The sequence below is a fragment of the Ruditapes philippinarum genome, unplaced genomic scaffold (genome assembly GCF_026571515.1).
Source record: "Ruditapes philippinarum isolate M1 unplaced genomic scaffold, ASM2657151v2 ctg812_1_1_1_1, whole genome shotgun sequence".
NCBI lineage: Eukaryota > Metazoa > Mollusca > Bivalvia > Venerida > Veneridae > Ruditapes > Ruditapes philippinarum.
This window is the reverse complement of record NW_026862783.1, coordinates 516,445-538,252: the sequence shown is the minus strand read 5'-3', so window position 1 is coordinate 538,252 and position 21,808 is coordinate 516,445. Positions and strand designations below refer to the sequence as shown.

Here is a 21,808-nt window from a genome sequence, read left to right as displayed (position 1 = left end):
TTCACCCTGTTGAAACCTAAAGTGATAAACCTTTGCTACCTGTATAGTGCACTGCGCAGTCTGGCCAGGCTCTATAATGTTGCCAGGGTGACAAACTTCAAATTTTCATCTTGATAAATGCACAGTCTCTTTAATGGAAGCTGGACAAATAAAGTGCATACAATTTAGCAGGTTAAGATTTAAAACAAAGTTTGATGCTTGAAATGTTTAAAATCATTTTATCAAGTGATTAATGATTATCTCTTTATTTCTTGTTTTTTGCTTGTTAAAGATATATATGTAAGATTTATTGCCACAAGTATGCAGACTTAAGAAACGTTAAAGTGACTGATATATAGGCACTTTATATAAACAATTAGGCGGATGTGGTAGTTATTCATTTATTCAATTTTAGAAATTATGGAATGCAATAGTTGAAATATAATAGCCTAAGGTGAAATTTAAAAGGAATTTAAATATTCTTAGAAATATAAAATTAAGAAAATTTTTAAGTGACTTAAACATTAAACTTGAAATAAACATAGCACTTTTATCCTTTTTTCTCTCCAATTAAGGAATTAAACCAACTTATTTTTCACTTAACAGTAGTCACTAAATTATTATAAGTGTCTCTATAGTTTGTTTCATTAAATTTAAAGTGTATCTATAGTAATATCCATGCTCTTTAGTTTATTTCTTAAAGTGTTTTTGTTTTTATAAAAATGTCTGGGAAAACGTGAAGCCATAAAATTGATTATTTCCAGAAACAAAATGATAGCTATCAAGTTTCAGCTTAAGTTACATTGAATTTCAATTTCTCTAAATGCCTTAGAAAATGAGAAACTATAATTTTCTCAAATGTTTTTGTAGTAATGCAATAAATACTGATAAGATTTTATAATTTTCTGAACTCTGTCTTTTCCAAATGTCAAATCAATGTAAACTTAATGTTTACCGAATACAAATTAAATTGTTTCCATACAGTTTGTTTCAATATGACTTTTTGGACAATCTTATTTTGTTCTGCAGTTTGAAGAATAAGGCAACAAAAAGCCCAGCTAAAACAGGACTTGAAATTTCATCAATATTAAAGATGTAAAAATATGAACTTAGTCTTTGAAATGTAAAATTACCCATGACTTGTATTCTTTTTCCATGTACTGATGTTTCATTGTACAAAACATATGTTGATCTTAATGCATTGGTATTTTTTGTGGCAGCTAACCCTAACTCTCTTCAAAATTTCTTAACAATCTTTACATGTACATATTGATGCTACAAAGGGCAAAAAAATATTATGCTGTTTAAAGAGTAATGGTGTGCAAGTCATTGAAAGGGTTATTGTGGCTTGGTTGATAACATTTTTGCCATACATTGAAACATATGTATAGGGAATTTGTTGTTAGTTAGTTTTTAAATGAAAATGTAAGAAGTTGTCTAGTTGAATATTAGAGACAGACCTAAACCTTGAAAATGTTGCTATACTAGATATTGTAAAATGAATACAAAATTAAAGTAAAATTTAGAAGTATAAGGAAATTAATGTTGGCTGATAATAAATATATGCCTTGAGTACTATGGTTATGTTTAGCAAATAATCAAATTCTTATTTGTGTTTTACAGTTGTTGGACCATTGGTCATTGAGAAGAAAGTGGATCAAAGCACAAGTCAAACATCTACTGTTGTTGACCCCAAGACTGACGGATCACAGGAAACAACAACTGAAACAACAACATCAGAATCAGCAGATAATGTCAAAATTAACAAAGCTCCAAAGATAGCCGAAATCAGACTTACAGCAGTGCATGACCATCTTAAATCTTTAGAAGAAGATGAATCAAAAGACAGTAAAGTTGATGTGAATATCATTGAAGGAAGTAGAGATGAAGTATCTGAAGATGTTGATGCAGAAAATACTCAGCAAACATCAGTAGAGAGTAAAGAGGACAGTTTTGTTGTCAGTAAGGACACTGAAACTACTGCTGCTGATGATGATAGTGATGACGATGATGATGATAATGATGATGATGAGGATGTTGGTTTAGAAGATAATCATACTTTAGATGGCAAATTTGACTTTGACGATGATTATGACTCAGATGATGATGACTATTATGATGATTATTATGATGATGATGACAGTGATGAAGAAAGTGAAAGCACGGAAGAGACTGATGACTCCTCTGAGGAAGACACACCAAGTCTGGTACCAATGTTTTGCACACCAGATCTGTATCAGAAGTTTAAAGCAGACGTTCTAGAGTACCATTGTATCTTCTTTGATGAGGAGCATTGTGATCGACAAACACAAGAAGGTAAAGTATAGCTTAACATTGTTTTCCTTCATGCCATTGAACTGTCTTAATGATTATTTATATACTAATATGTCATAGTTTGTGTCATATTATAAGAAGCTTATAAGGAGTTGCTGATAATGTCCAAATATGTGTGAAGAATGTCATTTCTTTATTATGAAAACGATGTGTTTTGATGTACATGTATGTGAAATAAAAAAAATTACTGATAACATTTGGTGTAGAATTTAATGTATGCAGTAAAGTTGGTTTTCTTAATTTTAGAATAGACAATATATTTAATTCATTGATTTTTTGAATTTTAATGATTTGTCTTGAGTTTATATAAAATTTGACATACAGATGTTGAATTTGTGTTGCTAGGGTAAGCTTGGAAAATATTTTCAGTTTTTGAACTTTATAAATGATTTTTTGAAATTATATTTCATATAATTTATATCATATCAAATTGTTTGTTTTGTGGTAAAAATACTAATAATTGATTCAATGAAAAAATTATTTTTGATGAAATTTGTTTTCCCTGAACAGAAAAACAGAAACTTGCAGCGGTCATGTTCAACTATTTCGACAGAGATCTCAGCAACCATATTGAAAAGGAGGAATTGTGGGAAATGCAGCTTCTGGAGAGAATGGATGAGATTTCCTCTTTGTGCACATTACTTGACATTGTAACCTTCGATGAACTTGGAGAGAGGGATTCCAAGCTCTCTATTGATGAATTTATCCAAGCTTTTGGTGAGAATGATTTTTACATTACATATGGTTTAATATTGGGATTGAGCCCATGGGACACAACTAATTTATCTAGATCTATTATATTGTCATAAAGCTATGAGTTTATCATTTATTAATGGGAAATATGTAATGCCAAATATGATTTTACCAGACATTGCATATTTGGTGTAGATGGGATGGAAAATAGACAAAAAAAATTTCTAGTGACGTGTATAATGATGTAATACTTATTAACTGCAAAAAACCCTAACCTAATGACACATTCTTTAACATATCTTGATACCATGTAAAGTCCATGCAATGTATCTTTACTGCGCCAGCAATTTTTTAACAGATTGCTTTCCCTCGTGGCTGAGTGGTTGCCTTAAAGGGTTCATAATTGCAGCGGCCATTTGTCCCTGGGTTATTGTAAGAGGCAACTAAATGGGTTCAAATAACTGGAGTATATGCGTCTCTTAGCTCCAGCAGGTGAGGGGGTTTTGAACCCTGGTGTTGCTTTGTAACACCCTAAGGTTAGCCAAAAGCATTAATAATTGACAGCATTATTTTTAATTATGAAACTTTTCCAGTCAGAATTTTTAATAATGGTCTGCTTAGCTCAATAGATAGAGCATTGGATTTTGAATGCAGCGACCCAGGTTCGATTCCATGATCATTTAGGTCACTTTCATTGATTGATCATGAAATCCTTCCTAAGGTCATTTGCACTATACCTCTGCTCTGGCATGTACAGAAGTTATCCGTTCCTTGCCAAATATAAGGCGTAGTGGCTGAACTGTGCTCTGGTAAATATAGTGTGACTCACTGCCTTGATTTGAGTGAAAAAACTACCACCACACATCCTATAGATATAACTCCCGAGTATTGAAACTCCGAACCATTATAGATCACACCATAAACAATATGAGCCTTGACAATGCATCATAATTTGTAAGTGAGAAAACTGCAATATTTTATACTATTCAATGAATATTCTGACATTTTCTAATGCAATTTATTTTTTCCAATTAGGTTAGAATACAAAACAAAAATAAATTGAACAGTTTATTTTTTTCAATATAACATTCCCGTGACAAAATAATGAAGAGAACTTCCCTGCTAGATGAAAAATGACAAACATAGTTAGGTTGCTATTTAATTCCTGTAACGAGGTTGAATCATAGTTTGAACAGGGTTGCATTTTTTTTGCATCGGAAAGCGGTTCCATTTAATCTTATTGATTCGCATATAGAAACAGCGGTTTGTGGAGGACTCTCCATTATTTGCCAATTGAAACTGATTGAATAATTGATTGTCTTATTTGAACGAGTATAAACCAAGTTGAATCTGGAAATTTTGTGATAAATTTTCTCAAATAGATTTTCCTTGATATTGATGGTGGTATCACATGACATAATACATTCACATCCTGGCCTAATGTTACATCATTTCTAAGGACGTTTTAGAAATTTTGCATAGCACAGCATGATTTGAAATTGCAGTGAATTTTGTTTTAATCTTTCTCTGCAGATTGCCAGTTTGGTGTTTTCCTATTTACGTGATCAGAATAATATACATGAATATTTATGCTTATTAAGAAATTTTACAGTTTACTACTTTCTTTTTCTTTGACATATGGCTTACCGGTATAAGTAAGGCATCGAGGAGTACCCGAGTACATACATGTTGAGTACTAAGTGTCTGGTAACTGGATCCAAATAAGGAACCAGATATCCGTCTGTTTGATGTAAAAGATAGATACAATTAAGCACAAACTTACTTTTAATATAGGTAACTGAAGATATCTTTGAACATTCTTGGTAAATGTACAACCATTTTCTAGAAACTGTTTGATACAAATTCGGACCATAAAGGCTCTTTGACAGAATGGATGCTCTAATATTTTGGTTTTATGTGACTATTATATTGTTCTAAAAAAAGTCACATAAAACTTTATGGAATGAACAGGATCAAAGAAAATTTTACTGTTGCCTATTGTTTCCATAGTCACAAAAACTCAAAATGTTTGCTGGGAAAACAGTGTAGCAGAAAGATGTATTTATTGATGAAAGATATTAGCAAACCTGCAGTGTTAGCAACATCAGTTTTATAATATTGAGACATGCATTTAACATAGGACAGGTCATACTATTTCAAGGCTATGTTATTGCATGTCTTGATTTCTGCATCTGAGATGATATCATATTTCCAAACTGAAGTATGAAAATGATATGCACTAACTTATAAGAGACATTAAAGGTCTTGGTTTCTAGAAATCATTGTAATATTCCATTTAGGAGCAGAGAAATTCTTTTGAAATTGGGAAACAGTTTGATGTGTAACTTTTTTCCATTTTGAATTTACAAAAAAAATAATATTTTAGTTTGTAAAAAGAATATTCAAATTGAATTGAAAGATTATATGATATATATGAAATTTTGAAAACCTTTGAAAATTTACAATTTTGCATCCTTTTTACATCATTATTCTGTTTGTATGATAGACAAAAATTGTATTTGTATTGCTCTGAGTTGCAGCTAATGGGAAAACATTTTCTGGTATTGCGCAATTCGTCTTTCCATTGCCAACTGTGACAATCCTGTCTTACATAGACATGCAATAGTGCATGTTTAGAAATCTTGTTTCATTTATTTAAGATTCTAATTGCCTATAATCCTCTAAAATATTATAAAAATATACAGTAGGTTGTGACAACCTTGCTTACGAGTTTGTTGACATTCTAAAGCTCACAAAAAATACATCAACCCAAACAAAAAAATGTTATCAATCCTTCTTTCTGCAAGACTTTTAACATGCAGAGGTACACCTTAAGCACAATTGGGAGGCCTAGATTCAAATCTCATATTTGCAATTTCCACTACTATTTTTTAAGGTTTGGATGGCTCTTTTTGCTGGTGATTTCGATATTTTTTGGCCGGGTTGCACAGGTGCAAACCAGGGTTATATTATGGTGAATGTTGGGCGGCGGGCAGGGAAAAAACTTTCGTAACAGCTTTCTCAGCAGCTACTTATCACAGCCTCTGGATATTTGGCATACAGCATTAACATGTGGTCCCATACTGTAGGATTCCATTTCTGGTCTGTCGCTCATCCACTTACTGTTTGCCGACTTAGTTAAATTTTCGACATTAATGGTCAATGGTAGGAAATTTTTGTAACAGTTTTCTCAGCAACTACCTATCACAGCCTTATGATATTTGGTATACAGCAGTAACACATGGTCCCATACTGTGGGATTTGATTTCAGGTCTGTCGCTCATCCACTTCCTGTTTGCCAACTTAGTTAAATTATCGACATTATTGGTCAATGGTAGGAAATTTTTGTAACAGTTTTCTCAGGAACTACTTATCACAGCCTTTTGATATTTGGTAAACTGCATCAACACATGGTCCCATATGGTGGGATTCGATTATAGGTCTGTCGCTCATCCACTTCCTGTTTGCTGACTTAGTTAAATTTTTAACATTAATAGTCAATGGTAGGAAATTTTTGTAACAGTTTACTCAGTAACTAGTACTTATTACAGCCTTTGATATTTGGTATACAGTTTTATCACGTGGTCCCATACCATGGGTTCTGATTTCAGGTCTGTAGCTCATCCACTTCCTGTTTGCTGACTTAGTTAAATTTTTGACATAATTAATGATCAGTAGTAGGAAATTTTCGTAACAGTTTTCTCAGCAACTTCTTACCACAGCCTCTTGATATGTGGTTCACAGCATTGACATGTGGTCCCATATTGTGAGATTCCATTTCAGGTCTGTTGCTCATCCACTTCCGGTTTACCGACTTAGTTAAATTTTCAACATCAATGGTCATTGGTAGAAAATTTAAGTAACATCACAGCCTCATGATATTTTGTATACATATGCAACCCAAACTTTTCTGTCTTTGACCCATTTTTTTCCAATATTTTTTTTTCTAAATGAAACGAACTGTGGTTTGACCTGGCTTAAGTCATGTTAATTTAATCTCTTGTAGAAAGATACAAAAGTTACGCAAACAATGCTAATGACATGCCTATGCCTCCAGTTTAAAGTCAGACCTGCCTTCACATTGTGTACTATCTGCTACGCAATTTAAATATTGATATACTGGAATTCCTGAAACTATAATATAATAGATGGTTCCGCATTGTAAATGTTAAAATGCCATTATTGGCGGCAAGTGATATTAAAACTTGGAGCGATCATGTACATTGTGAGTCATGCTAGACATAAATTGTTTATAGATTCTGACTAATGATTTACATTTGATCATTATGTAAGTTGTTAAACCAGAGTTCATGATGTAGTTCTACAATGAATTATCATTAGTCATAATTTAAATACCCCGATATAACCTTGTCATTACATCCATTCAGAAGTGGAAAACAAACTTGCGAGAATACTTCAAATCAATAAAAAGAGCATAAAATGAGAGAGCCATTTTTTCTCTCTCAATTTTCCTGAAAGGTTGTTGCCACATCAAAGAATTGCCATATATTTCCATGTTCGGAATTGAAAGCTATTCTTTTAATCAACCATGAGTGTGGGAAGTGTATTGACTTCCCTTTAGGACTAACCGGCTAAATTTTATAGACAAATCTGTAGTTTGGTTTGACTCTTTTATGATGCTAAAAAAAATGCTATTATTCTACTGAGCATCTTAAATGCACTTGTCTAGCTTCCATTTATTTGGAACTTCACTGTCCATTATCAATTTTAGGCATTGAGATAGTAAATTGATTAACCAACAGTATAATGAAAGCCTTTTTAGTTTGTATAGATTCATTCTACAGTCTGGTCTGGCTGAATACTTGGTTGGTATAGGGTGTTCACATCAAAGTCTTTTTTTTAGGGTAACAATAATAGTACCATCACTGTTGTAGTATGTGTTACAGTTATATTGGTTGACATATTACAGACATACCTGACCTGTTGGAACACAAGACAGAGATTGTACCACTATCAGCAACAGTTGGTAATGGACTTGATATCAAATGTGACATCACAGAATCTTCTGACATCATCTGGAAGAGGAATGGAGTTGACCTTAGCCTTATTGACTTCCCAGGAATTTCAGTAAGTTATGATAGAATCTTCTCCTTTGTCCATAGTTTACACTTTCAAAGGAGTCTTTGTGACAAATATTATGTATCCTAGGCTTTCATATAAAAATCCAGTTTGTACTTTGTACTGCATAAGCATGAAGAACGATTACATTGTGTGATTGGCAATCACTGAATGGTTATTTAAACATTTATTTGTAAATGATGCAGACTGCAACAAATGTAAAATAATTCCATTGCATTTTTAAATTCTTACAAAAGAAAAGCAACAAGTTTCCAATGTTTTAGATGATTATTATTTTAAACTTGCAAACTACTGTGAATTCACTTAATTTTGAGGGCCTGAAATTTTGTGGTTTTGTCAAAAAAGAACATTTTCGTGGGTTCTTAAATTTGTGGATTGTCTGATTTTGCAAAAAGAAAAAGTGCAAAAGCAAAAAATGTAAAAAAAATAATCATACAGCATGAAAAATAAAAATTTGTTTGATCTTTTAAACAACTGGAATTAGTATCTCTGAAATTATAAAGATTTTGTACTTTGTTATGTTTCAATGCTTGTGGTATGCATTAAAATATAAACTATAAAAATTATTGTGATTGACAATCACTGCAATAGAAAATACTGTAATATTGTCAAATTTTATATGTTAAGACGTGTTTAATGTTATATATGTCCGTATAAAAGCTGTAAAAGCTACACATCATGTTTTCTTGAGGTTATAATTATGCAGACATAAATAACTGGGAGAATATTCTAGTGTATCTTGATGTCTGTATGTGTAATACAGTAACATCCTAGTGATTTAATGTTACCATCACACACTATTGTAATAGTCTGGTATGAGAAATTATTAAGATTTACCAGTCACTGACCTCTCAAGGGATGCCGCAAAAAAAAATGTCCATTTTGAGAAATTGACAGAAATATTGGCTTCTGGTTAAAGAAGTGTGTCTAAGATATCGTCACATTATCTAGTGTGACTTCTTTGACATTGTCACATTATCTGGTAAACACTTTAAGTGTACAGCTGTCAGATATAAATTAGAGGCTTATAGACATCTCCTGTCTGAAGAAGTTTTTAAGCCTATATTTAGACAACATTAGAATTTGCCATTTAATAACGCGCAGGCTAGCATATGGGCTAATTGTGCTAAATGCGGAAAGACATAAGTTTCATATTTTATCAGTAAATCTTGATATTATCGTATTTAAGTAAAAAATGTATTTTACTGTTTTAAATAAAGAATCTTCATAAGGTACTTATTGATTATTTACTTATTTATTTTTCTTCCGATTTTAAGATAACTAACTCTTTTAAGGCAATATATTTTACACTTGCAGAAATCATGATGCATTTAAATATTCCAGGCAAAAACATAAACCTACATAAAATGGATAGCTGTTTCAGTAAATGAGGTCTAGATTATAAACAGAGCATTTGTGATTGCATATAGGCTTGCTTTCATTTGATGTTTAAATTACAATTAAAATATCACTGTAAAAGTTGATGAAAAAAATTAATTTTATAAATAAGACTCTTTAATTTTTGCTTTTTTGTTACATTATGTCAATTAAATAAAAGAATTGATCAGCATTTGTTTCAAAGCCAAGTGAGTAATGGAAATTATTTGTAGTTTATCAAAAATATTTATTAACTTAACACTTACTTGTTTTATCCCATCAGTAAATGTCAAGGCAAAGCAATGCTGTGACAAGATTCACTGTTTCAGATTCTTTTAGTGTGAATATCAAGAAGATTATTAAGTTGAGTAGAAAATATATCTCCAGCTTAACACATAGGAGACACTTAATGGAAATTTCAGTACAAGTACACGGAAGTTTCGTGACAATTTTCACAGTAATCTTACAGGTCACATAGCAAAATATGTTACAGTGTATTTTGGGAAGGTTTCTTCAATTTGATTACAGTTAATTTGTTGTCTTGTTGGTAGAATTTGTTACGTGATTTTATATGTTTGCTGTTTTAAGTACATTTATAAAATAGGTGGTATGAGCTGTCACAATATAGAAAGACATGAGAAAATCTAAGAAAAAGGAAATGGAAAATGAAATTGCAAATCATTTTAAATTCGATAAATTTAAATGACAGACAGATTATTGAGATTTGATTTCAAAAATAGATCTGTTTTTAATGCTACAATTAAATAAGACATAATTATAGGCAGAATTAAGACTGTATCATAGAATTTATTTAATCTTTGCATGATCTTAGAAAAAGAGAACAGAAACATCTTAGTGACAAAATAGGGGTCACCAACTTTGTTTTGGAGTTATCTGCCAATAAATTTAAGTTCCCAGCACACTTAATCCAAGTCCATATAGTCATGGTCAAAGGCACAAGTGATGATGAAATGTCCAGATTATGTATGTAGAGATTTTAGTATTACTTGATACAAAATGGTTAACATTTGTATCAAGCACTACATGTAGGTCAGTAGGTCAAAGGTTACCAGTAAGGTATCACCTAAAAATATGAGCCACAACATATATGTGCTATGTGCAAAATTCAGGACGACAGGCATATTGTATGACAAAGACATCTTTGTTGATAAAGATTTACAGATAATGTTATATTTGTAATTGGAATAAACAATTGTTTACAGGTGTTAGGAGAGGGCAGCTTGTACCTGGATACAGTTGGATTTCACATGGTTGGCAACTTGACATGTCATGAGAGACAAAAACCTTCCATCAAACAGGTCCATCAGCTTACAGTTCAGAGTATGTATATCTAGCTATCTAATTGTTGATCAACTTGTGATTGACTTCTGTAACAACACATATAGTGAAATTATCTGGAGTAGCATGACTTGAATGCCTGTAATTTGGATTTCATTAAAAGTGTGATACAATATTACAATAATCTTAATGTGTTATATATTTTGTTCATTTAAATAAGAAAATTTCATTCTGAATAGGATTTGAAATGATAACAAACTATTATTATATTAACTAGAGCCCCCACATGTGCTGATCCATGTTGACTCACACGAACAAGGTCAAGGTATAAGCTTTGATATCCGTTGTCATGCTGAAGGTTACCCTAAACCTACAATCACCTGGATGTTTGAAGACCAACCTGTAAAACAAGGAGCTAAATATCACATACAAATGTGTAAGTATATATTCAGTCACATAACATACTGTAGTTTCTAGAAGTTTGCCGTGATAAGTCATTTAGTTCATAAGTTAAAAACCTAAAATGTATGTGTCTCAGGACATTTGTTATCCTCAAGTGTATCAGTTAGATAAGTTTAATAAGGTCAACTGCAACTATAATACTAAAGCTATACACTTTATACACATCAATATATTATACATGTAGTTTTCAGAATATAACAAATGAATATAGTAATATTGTTCTTGACAATTGGGTTGTATAATACAATTTTTTGTCTACTCTGATGCCATTTGCTTTTGAAATCATTTATTAAGAAAATAAATTATAATTCACTCTAACAAAAGTGTCATTAAAAATGGGAGAGCATATTAAGTTCTAATAAATATCCTTTCATTTTAGTTGACAACACCCTAACAGTACAGGACCCAGACTATGTGAAGGATACTGGGGTATATAAATGTCTTGCCAAAAACCCAGGAAATGGAGAAAGTGAAGCCTCAGTTACAATAACTGTACACAGTGATAATGATACCAGCTTTTATGGTGAGTTTGATAATTTTTGTGAAGATTTCTGGACAGGATAGAAAATAAAGGCTGTAATCAAGGATACATAAATGCTTCAGTAGAAATAAGGGTTTGTAGTTGCTATGGGAACATCATCAACTCAACATTACTGGTAACCTTTTAGAATGTAACCTGGAGATTGCAATTTAAATCCTTCACTACTACAACTAATATTACTAATAGTGGAATGATACTATTGAGCAAGGTTCTGTATTGACTGGTGCTTCATTCATGCATGTTTATATAGACTTATTTCTTAAAAGTCTCCCCCCAAAAACATGATATAATGAACTCTTTCCTGTTTATAAACTTATACACAGAAAAGGCTTTAGAAGGAAGGTTAAGAGCAAAGAAGAGCTTTTGTTTTAACTACAAATACAAATGTAGATCTAGTTGTCATTTTGTAATGTCTGATATACATAATAACATTAAACAGATTGGAAGGTAGACACTTTTAATGTCAGATTTAATGGTATCTTATTCAGACAGACCTTCGTGTGACAATCCAATAAATAAACTATAATTATGTTGCCATAGTTGATACCAAAATCATTTAACAAGATTTTACTATTTGCTGCTTTTAGATAATGGTGATTTTGAAGAGACGTTCATCATATTCCATGACAATGGCTACACGTTGCATGAGCCTAGAGAGTGTCTTACCCAGCGTCATGTCTTACCCGACTTTGGCAACTTCTTCTTTGTCCCAGACGAGCTTGATGCCCCACCTTCTCTGTGTGAACCTGGAATACCTTGTGTTTGGGGCGGGGCTATAAATGTTAAGAATACCTTTGTTTATGCAACTCAGCCAAGAGAAAATAGAGTGGTTGTCATTGATATGGATACATTTAACCCAAATCAGGTAGATATTCTGAATTATTTTGTATTAATTATAAAATAGTTTCTAGTGAAATTTATTTTTATCATGCCATGTTAGTATAAAGGACATGTCTACATCTTCATCATACCATACTTGTACAAAATAGATGTCCTAATTTTAATCATGCCATGTTTATATAAAGGACATACCCTTACCATTATCATGCCATATTAGCATGAAGAACAATGTCATGTCCTTATCTTTATCATGCCATATTTGTATGAAGGACTTGCCCTGATATTTATCGTGCCATATTTGTATAAAGGATTTGCCCTAATCTTTATCATGCCACATTTTCATTATGGCCAGTTGGAACAATCCATTGTGTGGTTTAAAGATTTCCCATTATATTAAAATGATAAGATTATGTGTAGTCAACAGCATAAAGCCTGGGTGTTCAGAATGGTCAGTCTGGTTCTAGTATTGTTGCTATCCAAAGAATTTATTCAGGAAGTTAAGTTATGTACATTATTATTATGTTGAATACAATACTTGGATAAAATATAATGATATATATCACAAATGTTGTGTTGCAGGTGATTTTCACAGACCACATGCCTGTATCTCTACACTACATTGCTCACCTGGATGAAGTATGGGTGTTGTGTTGGAATGGTGAGGATGATAATGGATCTAAAACTGTAGTTATCATCAGGAATGCCAGTCAGAAAACACAGCATCATGCAGTACATACACAACCTATTGGAAACAAATTTGTTCAGGTATTTGCTCTAATTGCTGCATAAAAATGTTTATGCCCGTACTACTTTGGGATAGGGATAAAGATTTGCCTTTGTCCGTCCAGAGACAGACAAAGAGTGGAATGTTGAGGCATCTGTGTGTTGAGGACATATTTCTAGTTTACCTATAATATTGTTTATAATACTGATACAATACTGGCAAGATTTGTAGGGATCTAATGTTATTTTCTTAACATTTTGAAATTATTATTAGAGACTAAGTTTGCCTGCTGAGAGAAGCAAAAATAGTTTTGATCATACAGTGAAGAAATTTGGTCTAATTTGATTATGCTCTTGGTCATTCATATGTCAGTGTTCCCAGTAGCATAGTTGTAAAGCTGGGTGTAAAAAACAGCATTATTCTTGAATTATTTACCATCTTAGTAACACATATAATTGTAACAAAACCTGCGGGTACTGAATAATATTTAGGTGTGAAATATTCCCTAATTTGGTGTATTTTGAGAATAATGTAAGTAATAGTAAATTGAAATTGAAATTGATACAGGGCAAAATAGTCATCCATAATTTACGTTATTTTCCCTACGTCTGTAATGGATTGACTGTAAGGAATACAACATATAGTGTAACATTTTAAGAGTACATAAGAAGAGTATTGAAGATATGAGCCGCGTCATGACAAAACCAACATAGTGCTGGTCGTAAACGCACTGTTGGTTTTGTCATGGCACGGCTCATATGCTATATTATATTTCATTTACAGGTTCAGGATATTTTCTTGCCAAATGACAATGAGTTCCACCACCCATACAAGTTTGGTTACACTGTACACAATGGTCAGCAAGGCTTATTTAAGATTAGTCTTGAGGAGAAGAAATATACCAGAGCTGTTGACCTCACCAAATATGACTGTGTTCCAAAGTCTGTGGCTTTCGTACCATTAGGTAAGTTTTAAAATATACCCCAGCTAAAAACAGTAAAGAAAATTTCAATTTTGTAGGCATAAGAATTGAATTGTTGTTTTCATTACACATTATATTGAAAAGGAAATTGAAATCCATACTCTATTATTTGTACTGATGAACAAGAATGGGTGCAGTGAATAATGAAGTAGACATTTGATTATTGAATTGCAAATTTAGAAAAATATATACAGTTGCTGCAGTACAAGCTCTTAAAAAACTCTAGATTACTATAAGATGATGGATATTTTAGTCTTGCTGCTCAAATGATATAAAGATGCTAAACTAATATAGCCAACATTTTATAGCATGTACAGGCTGCAGTTTCATGTATGTTTGGCTATGCTCTTTGTGCAGTCTGACCTTTCTCTATACAGTATATTGTTTGTAGTTTTTTGCTAAATCTTTGCATTTTCTACTGGACTCTTTCAGAATTATTGCCTTAAGCATTTAATAAACATTTTCTCCTTTCTATCCTAAAAAATGTCAAAACTAATTAGTAAATAATTTGATATTAACTATGACTTTCTGCTGTATGCATACAGAAAATGAAGGTATCTTATTAAATTTACAATTGTTTAACCATTATATATTATAGGAGGACATTCGTTGATACAGTGTGTAAAGAAGACATCATATGACACCACTACACATATTCTGACCCTGGATTATATCACAGATACTGTTAAAGACAACATGACACTAGCAGCCACACCATATGTATCTCCTGATGTCAATAATGTTGTGTTTGTTGAGGAGGAAACTGGCAAAATTATTATCAATCAAATCACAGATAATGGTTAGTTAAATAATAAATCATTGTGTTATATAAAAAGCCCTTGTTTTTATTAACTGTTTGCCTGATCACAGCAACATATTTTACCCATGTTATTATATCAGTACAGACAAAGATCAGCCAGCACATCTGTGCCATATGGTCATGGACTGCACTGTTTGCTATTCAGTCAGTATATATTCTGATTTTTTACCAAAACTGGATTTTTGTCCAGATTGAAAACAGAAATTGGAAACAGCACATAAAAAACCACCTGTTGGTTTAAAGATTATACATTACTCAAAATAAATAAGATGATAAATTTATGCACAGCATCTGACAGATGGTTCTATATTTGAGTTGCAGCTACTTTACAACTAGAGAATATTTTGGAACATATTTGGTGAAACTTAAATATTTAATGAACATATTTATTGTACCAGTACTTAAAACAGAAAGTTCAGAATGTTCTAGCTCTTTGAATGTTGTTTGACAAGTCTATATCAACATTATAGTGACAAGCCTGGCAGCACTTTCATGCTGTATGATACCAGACACTATATATACTGTTGATGTATGCAAATTTTTGTATTTTGATATTGAACATTTAATGGACAGTTCTAAATTTCAAATGAGATAAGTCCGTTAGAGAAGTGTAGTGAAATATAGCAGGAGGAATATTGATTTTTCCCCATTATTTCAAATGTGTCTAGATGGTTTGCTCTGTTCTCAGATTTTCTTGATTAAATTATAAGGACATCTATCCAAAATCATTTGTCAATTATTTTACCATTATTTACATTGCCACAATCATTTTTTTAGAGAATATGCGTATAAGTGTATGTAGTTTCAAAAACATGACAGTAAAAATGCTGAAATTTGATTGTTCTATTATTTACTACAGGGAAGATAGTGCACCAGTTTGATGTGACAGTTGGTTCATCTGTAGGTCATGTGACCTTCCACAAGGCAAGATACAGCCATGGATACGACCTTTACCTTACATCAACACAATATCCACATATATACTCCATCAGTCTTGAAAATGGAAAAGTAGACACCATCAAAGGTGAGTTCATCTATAAGAGTCACCTTAAAAGTAACAGTTGTTTCATTCAAGGGATAAAGATTATTAATAACTTATTTTTTTCTTATTGTTGTTGTCAAGAGGCTATTGTTCTCCAGAGGGTCTTTCCTTATAGGTTGCACTGTATTTAAGCTTTAACTATATTACAGCAATAATTAATTTTCCTATTCCGCCATTACAGAGCTAGGTCAGCATGTACATATATGTAGAATCTGACTTAATTATACAGCTGCTTGCTTACTTATGTTATTTGGACTTTTTGATCAGTAATTGACAGTTCCATCTCTAAAGCAATGCAAATTTTGCTTGTTAAGAATGACGTGTTTTACACATAATTCCTAGGTTGACATGATCTTGTCAAGTGTGAATATTTTGTCCTATCATCCTCAGTAGGATATAAAAGTCATTCTGTTACATTGAACAAACACCTAAAGAGTCTGTGGAAGGGAGGTAACTGATAAAGAAAAGAATAACGATGTCCCTGACACCTGGCTGTTTAGTAATGTCAGCAGGCCAAAACGTGATATTGCCGTCGAGGTTATGGATTGTTAACCTAAATTGTCACAAATGTCTATAATGAACCACATGTAATCATATCAGGCAACATGATAAATTTTATCATATGAGGTAACATGAAACTTTTTATCATATGAGGTAACATGGATACATTTATCATGTGAGGTAACATGATACATTTTACCATGCAATTTTGCTGTGTGTAAAGAATGTTTTTGTTTTTTTTTCATGTAAGAAAAATATATCCCAAACTGTGATTTTATCGCTCAATAACATCACTGTTTGGAGTTCGGATGCGAGGAGTTATATCACAAGGGCGTAGGCTGAGTGATATAATGATGCGCAACCGAATGACAAACAGTGATGTTATCCAGTGATAAAGTCACCGATTTGGATATATTATTTGGTTTCTATTATGACATCAACAAATAAATGCTGCTGTACCTGATATTTAGCAAAATTGTGTCTGATTTGTTTCCGTACTTATTGTCAACGCATAGGATTTTATAGTGGTTACGTCACATGTATAATGATTACGTCATTGTCTAAATATAGAACGTCAAACAGTGATTTTATACCATAATAACACACACTTTCGGTTCTTCTATGTTCAATAGGGAAAAATGCGGGTCATGTTAGAATTAAATACAATCATGATCATTGTTCAATTAAAGTATTAATATATTTGCTCACTGTTGAGTGTGTTAGAAATTATTATTTTGATCATTGTTTCTTTTTTAGACATTGGACAACCAGACTCCGAGATGTATTTGCCATGGTTTAAGAAAGGCCGACCCTTGGAAACAGGAAATGTCTTCAGTGATTTCCTGGGCACGACGGCAATGTCCTCAATGTTGATACTGAATGGAAGACATCATAATATACAGTGTGACTATAGAGACCTGCAGAACCCTGCCGTTGTCATATATGCACACCTTACATTGTAGGAGAAACAGGGGAGATAATAACAATGTGAAAATTTAAAAAGGGAGATAAAACAATTTGAACAGATATAAAGGGAGAAAATAACAATTAAAAATATCTATCAAGGGAGATAACCAAGGATGCAGAATGAATTATCAGTAAAAAATTAACATTTTGATTTGAACTCGGAGAAAAAAAAATTGTTTACAGAAAAGCAATAGTTGAGAAAAAATGTTTTTTATTCTCTCTCGAAATAGTTCATTATTCATACGTTCCTGTGTGTGCGTAGGAATATTTTCTTATCTAGAATTAGAAATCATGTTTTTACATCACATCCTTTTTGATTCTTTGATTAAATGGTAAGTGATATGTGGATTTATGACAAGTATGTTTTGATTATTTAATGAACATGTGTTTCAATGTTAGGCAATGTATAATAATCTCTAGACAAATATGTATATACATTTGGAATGAAAACCAATGTATAAATGAGTTGTATTTTCTCAAACAATTTAGAAATTTCTCTCTCCATAGGCATTAGAATTGAAAGTTATAAGAACTGTTTTTGGTGCAAAAATAATGTAAGAAAGTCATAAATAAATACCACTTGTTGGTAAATGGAACCTAGATATATTATTCAAACAGGGTAGTTTGTATGTTGATATCTGATGTAGAGGGATGTAACGATATAGCCCAGGTTAGTGTCAATGTTTTCCCTGAAATATTTTACCTGTGTATTTCCTAAATGTATTAAATATCACACATTATAATTGGCTATATTATCCAGTACGTACAAAACTATTGCATTTTGTCACTTATGTATATTGTATTGTACATGTGTCTGCCCAATTAACAAGTTTATTTTCCAGTTTTTTCTTCTTTGTAAGCATTTTTTTGTGTGTGTGAAAATGCCTTATCACAGTCTTTAATCTACTTGGGCTGTTACATCACTGTATATTAGATGTCAATGTACATGATGAAAGTAAATGTACTTGATTAGAGTACATGTACATGTTTGAAATACATGTACTTCATTAAGAGTTTATATGTATGTTTGAAATACATGTACTTGATTAGAGTACATGTATATAATATGGTACATGTACATAATTAGGATGCATATACATCTTTAGGGTAAATGTACATATTCCTTGACAATACAAAAGGTCATGATTTTAGACAAAAGGTCGTGATTATAGACAAAAGGTCGTGATTCTAGACAAAAGGTCGTGATTCTAGACAAAAGGTCATGGAAGTTTAACCACCAGAGTTTTTCTTAACTGCTGCTGAATGTTTTTTTAACTAATGTTTATTCAAGAAATAACAACATGGAGGGTCACAAACAAAATTTACATCAAAATATTTTATCATGATCTTTCACCATGTGTTTTGTTTTATTTGATCAAATTAAATAAATACTACACATATATAGTGTATGAAATCATATGAAGGGTTTAAATAGGCTGTATATTGTTTGTTCTATACAAGTTTTGCTTGTTGTATTAGAGACCAGAAGTTAAGTGTCTTGAAAACATTTATATTCATTCCAGTTTCAGTTTATAAAACTGCTTACTGCTTTTATTTCAATGTTATTTTGTGAAGCTTATTTGTAGCTTTGATACTTCTCCAACAAAAATACTGAGAGAAATGAAAATTCATTACGGTAATTAAAAACAAGATAAATCTTTCACATAGTGGATGAACTTCATAAAGATGAAAATGTTATTAAATTTCCCAAAGATATTATGGCATGCAGTCATAATCTTAATGGTTTTTAAGTACCAAATCTTAATGGTTTTCAAGTACTAAAATTTGATCAACTTTTGAGTTTTGTTATCCTTAACTTGTAAATGGTCCCTGTTCAAACAGTGAAAGTAGATGGCTAAATAGTGCTATGAACTAACGCTCGTATGTTATAGATACCCAACAAAAATATTCTTGAAAAATTGGTAAAACCAAAAAAAAATGTGTATTGTTGAAACTTGATGTTCAATAGCTCATGTTCAAGTATGTAAAACACTAATTTATGTATATGTTTGTATGTATATATGTTAATATAACTGTTAAACAGCTTGTTCAAAGTGTACACATTTTTTTAAAACATCCATTGTTGCAATATATCTGTATGTTTTACATTAAGTTTATATAATCTACCTTAAGTTTTGGTTTTTTGTCTTTCAAACTTTCCTCTTTGTTAGTACATTCCCTCCTGTAAAAGCGTGTATTTGTACAGTGATTTTATTTTCTATTGTTTGTCTACTATTTTTACTTTATATTCTTCATACTTAACCATTGCTTTTGTATGTTTTTTATTTTACACATAAGATGTACATGTATGGGTGGTCCCAAGTTTACCTGCCACTTTTTAAAAAAATCTTTTTGATTTTATTTTTACACACTTTGAGAAGTTGTGATTTTTGAAGATACTTTTGGAGAGTATATTTGTGTTTGATGTTTAGATAAGAATTACTGACATGTGTACAAGATGTGTAAGTGATTAACACAGGTATCTTGTTGTTATTAATCATGGTTTCAAATATTCAAGTTTTGATAGGAAAATCTCCAAGCTTTTGTCATCACAAGATAAAAACATTTTTGTCAAATAGTTTATAGAATAATCAACACCTTTGTACAAGTATTTCAAAGGTAACTTCAGAAGAATTTGATTGTCATTGTGAAGATGTTGTTAAGCTAAGATTTTTAACTCCAATTTTAATGCAAGATTATTGTGTGTGTGTAACATATTTTGCATTTTTTTGTAAAACAAAATGAAGATGAAAGAGTTGTTCTTTGAAAATTATCAATATAATTTTTGAGTTATTTCTGTTTTGGAGTTATAACATTTGTAGGTGGCTGTATGTGGTGCTGTTGTTAAGGAACAATTGTTGTTGCATTGAGGTGTTTTTTTTTCAAAATTGAATTGAGAGAATTGAACAATATTATTAAGGTAGCATTCCTCCAGATCTGTGCTGGAAATATAAGTATACCGTATTAAAAAAAGTAACTTAAACTAGTTCACACAGAAGATAGTTACAGGTACCAATAAAATATGAAAATATGCACACAAAAAAATAATTAAGGTGTTAGTATATTTTGATGACCAAATAGTAAAGTTTTCATAAAACATTTCAAGTATCATTTCAGTTAGTCTTTGATTAATGAGGGTGCATCCATCTGCCAGGTAAGGCACAAAAAGCAGCTTTTGCTATGATTACAGAACAAGACATGTCACCAATCATGCTAAGGCCTTTTGAGGTTTATTTTGTAGTAGAAAGTGGTGATTATTAACCTCCATGCAATTTCTGCAGAGCATTAGCCAAAGATATGAATTTTGAGCTGAAAGTAGCTTATTGTACTGCAGTTCAATGGCATCTCCTGGATTGCAAATATTTTTATACATTTCTAAAGTTTTGACATTTGTAGAAAATTTATTCACTCATGTGGAGGTATGCATCTTTAACATACATGTAATTGAGGTGATTAAATTAATGTAACTGGGTGAAAGGATCATGATTTAAGCTTGGTAATATATTTAAGCCATATATAAGTGTTGTGAAGTAGATGTTGTTGGTTTTCTTACATTGTCTTGTTTTATTATTATCTCATGTGGCTTCGTTGTCATGGAAACATGCAATATTTCTGTGGCTGTAACATGTATAAATGTATCAGTACTTATCAAACACGTGTTTTAAAATCTCCTTGTCAGAAATATGTATATTCACAGGTCATATTTCATTACTTCATTCTAGTCAAATCAAATTAGTACATCAAAAACGATAATAATATGAAGACATCTATAGATAGTTTTACTGGTAGGAAAAAAAAAAACTTTTAATGATAAGGCACTTTGAAACTTGCATTCATGTAAATGGTTTCTTATTATCATGTTGAGACATTATTGTATTATAAAGATAGCATTGTAAACTAATGCTTTTTTTGGTACTTTTTCTAACAAAATACCGAGAGTGGAAAGTCTTGTGTTTTTCAGGATTATAAAAGATATAATCTCCTATATTAAGTATTATTTTTTCTAGTTATAACAATTTCTTTCTCTCCATGTAAATGTCAGCATCTCTACATGTAACTTATAATGTTTGTAAAGTTGTAATCAGCCATTGCTACAGCTTATAGACTTTGTTTTTTGTACATGTATAAAGGTATTTCAACAAACAAAA

At 31.5% G+C, this 21,808-nt stretch overlaps 1 protein-coding gene across 1 annotated transcript in view; it reads left to right on the top strand.

The window, feature by feature from the left end:
- LOC132720190 (follistatin-related protein 5-like) overlaps window positions 1-21,808 on the top strand; it is a 55,156-nt gene extending 33,348 nt beyond the window's left edge. The window contains exons 4-15 of the mRNA XM_060704231.1: window positions 1,603-2,295; window positions 2,824-3,030; window positions 7,937-8,094; window positions 10,707-10,824; window positions 11,060-11,218; window positions 11,624-11,767; window positions 12,373-12,650; window positions 13,205-13,390; window positions 14,133-14,313; window positions 14,930-15,130; window positions 16,011-16,175; window positions 17,451-21,808. Coding sequence (XP_060560214.1) covers window positions 1,603-2,295; window positions 2,824-3,030; window positions 7,937-8,094; window positions 10,707-10,824; window positions 11,060-11,218; window positions 11,624-11,767; window positions 12,373-12,650; window positions 13,205-13,390; window positions 14,133-14,313; window positions 14,930-15,130; window positions 16,011-16,175; window positions 17,451-17,656 — 2,696 coding nt within the window. The 3' untranslated portion in view covers window positions 17,657-21,808. The remainder of the gene's footprint in view (window positions 1-1,602; window positions 2,296-2,823; window positions 3,031-7,936; window positions 8,095-10,706; window positions 10,825-11,059; window positions 11,219-11,623; window positions 11,768-12,372; window positions 12,651-13,204; window positions 13,391-14,132; window positions 14,314-14,929; window positions 15,131-16,010; window positions 16,176-17,450) is intronic.